General features: G+C 39.8%; 1 protein-coding gene across 1 annotated transcript in view; it reads right to left on the bottom strand.

The window, feature by feature from the left end:
• The window catches only part of EMH_0037370 (uncharacterized protein), a gene marked incomplete at both ends in the record, with an annotated part of 6,773 nt that overhangs the window by 5,161 nt on the left and 381 nt on the right, over positions 1-1,231 (bottom strand). Inside the window, one exon of the mRNA XM_013495173.1 lies at positions 901-1,231. Within this exon, the coding sequence (XP_013350627.1) occupies positions 901-1,231 (331 nt within the window). The remainder of the gene's footprint in view (positions 1-900) is intronic.

Genomic DNA, 1,231 nt, shown 5'->3' with positions numbered 1-1,231 from the left:
TTGTTTGTTTATTTATTTATTTATTTATTTGTTTGTTTGTTTATTTATTTGTTTATTTATTTATTTATTTATTTGTTTGTTTTTTTTTGTTGGCTTTGTTGGGGTGTATTTTGTGTTTTATATTCTGTTTTATATTTTATGTTATATAGGGTATTATATATTATATTATATTATATGTTTTAGGGTTTAGGGTTTAAGGGTTAGAGAGTGTAAGAGTTTAATACTTTTGAGGGTTTAGGGTTTAGGGTTTAGTGTTTATAGTGTAAGGGTTAGACAGTGTAAGAATTTAATACTTTTGAGGGTTTAGGGTTTAGGGTTTAGGGTTTAGGGTTTAGGGTTTAGCGTTTATAGTTTACGGGTTAGAGAGTGTGCAAGTTCAAAATTTTTGAGGGTTTAGGGTTTAGGGTTTAAGGGTTAGACAGTGTGCGAGTATAATACTTTTGAGGGTTTAGGGTTTAGGGTTTAGTGTTTATATTTTAAGGGTTAGATCGTTTAAGCCTTTGAAATGTTTTAGGGTTTAGGGTTTAGGGTTTAGGGTTTAGGGGCTAGAAAGTGTAAGAGTTTAATACTTTTGAGGGTTTAGGTTTTAGGGTTTAGGGTTTAGGGTTTAGGGTTTAGTGTTTATATTTTAAGGGTTAGAGAGCGCAAGCGTTAGAAACGTTTTAGGGTTTAGGGTTTAGGGTTTAGGGTTTATAGTTTAGGGTTTATAGTTTAGGAGCTAGAAAGTGTAAGAGTTTAATACTTTTGAGGGTTTAGGGTTTAGGGTTTAGGGTTTAGGGTTTACCTGTAGTTGATTACAAACATATTCATTATGTACGATTTGGTGGTTTACATAAATGGGGGGCCCGTAAACCCTCAACGCTTCTTCGACTGTACCGACAGCTCTTCTTACACCCTCACAAAACCCTCGCGGTGCTGCAACCAGAGCAACAGGTGTTGCTGCTGCTGCTGCTGCTGCTGCTGCTGCTGCTGCTGCTGGTGATGCTGATGATGATGGTGATGGTTGTGGTTTTTTTCCTGCTGCTGCTGCTGCTGCTAGTGCATCTGCTGCTGCTGCTGCTGCTGCTGCACCCTTCGCTGCCTCAGAAAATACTGATGCTGCTAGGGGAGCTGCACTAAAACGATGTTTTGCTGCTGCTGCTGCTGCTGCTGCTGGTGCTGCTGCTGCTGCTGGTGCTGCTGCTGCTGCTGTATCTGTTGCTGCTGCTGCTGGTGCTGCTGCTGCTGCTGG

The sequence above is a fragment of the Eimeria mitis genome, genomic scaffold, assembly GCF_000499745.2.
Source record: "Eimeria mitis Houghton genomic scaffold, Emh_scaff1456, whole genome shotgun sequence".
Lineage (NCBI taxonomy): Eukaryota > Apicomplexa > Conoidasida > Eucoccidiorida > Eimeriidae > Eimeria > Eimeria mitis.
This window is presented reverse-complemented; position numbering and strand designations above follow the sequence as displayed.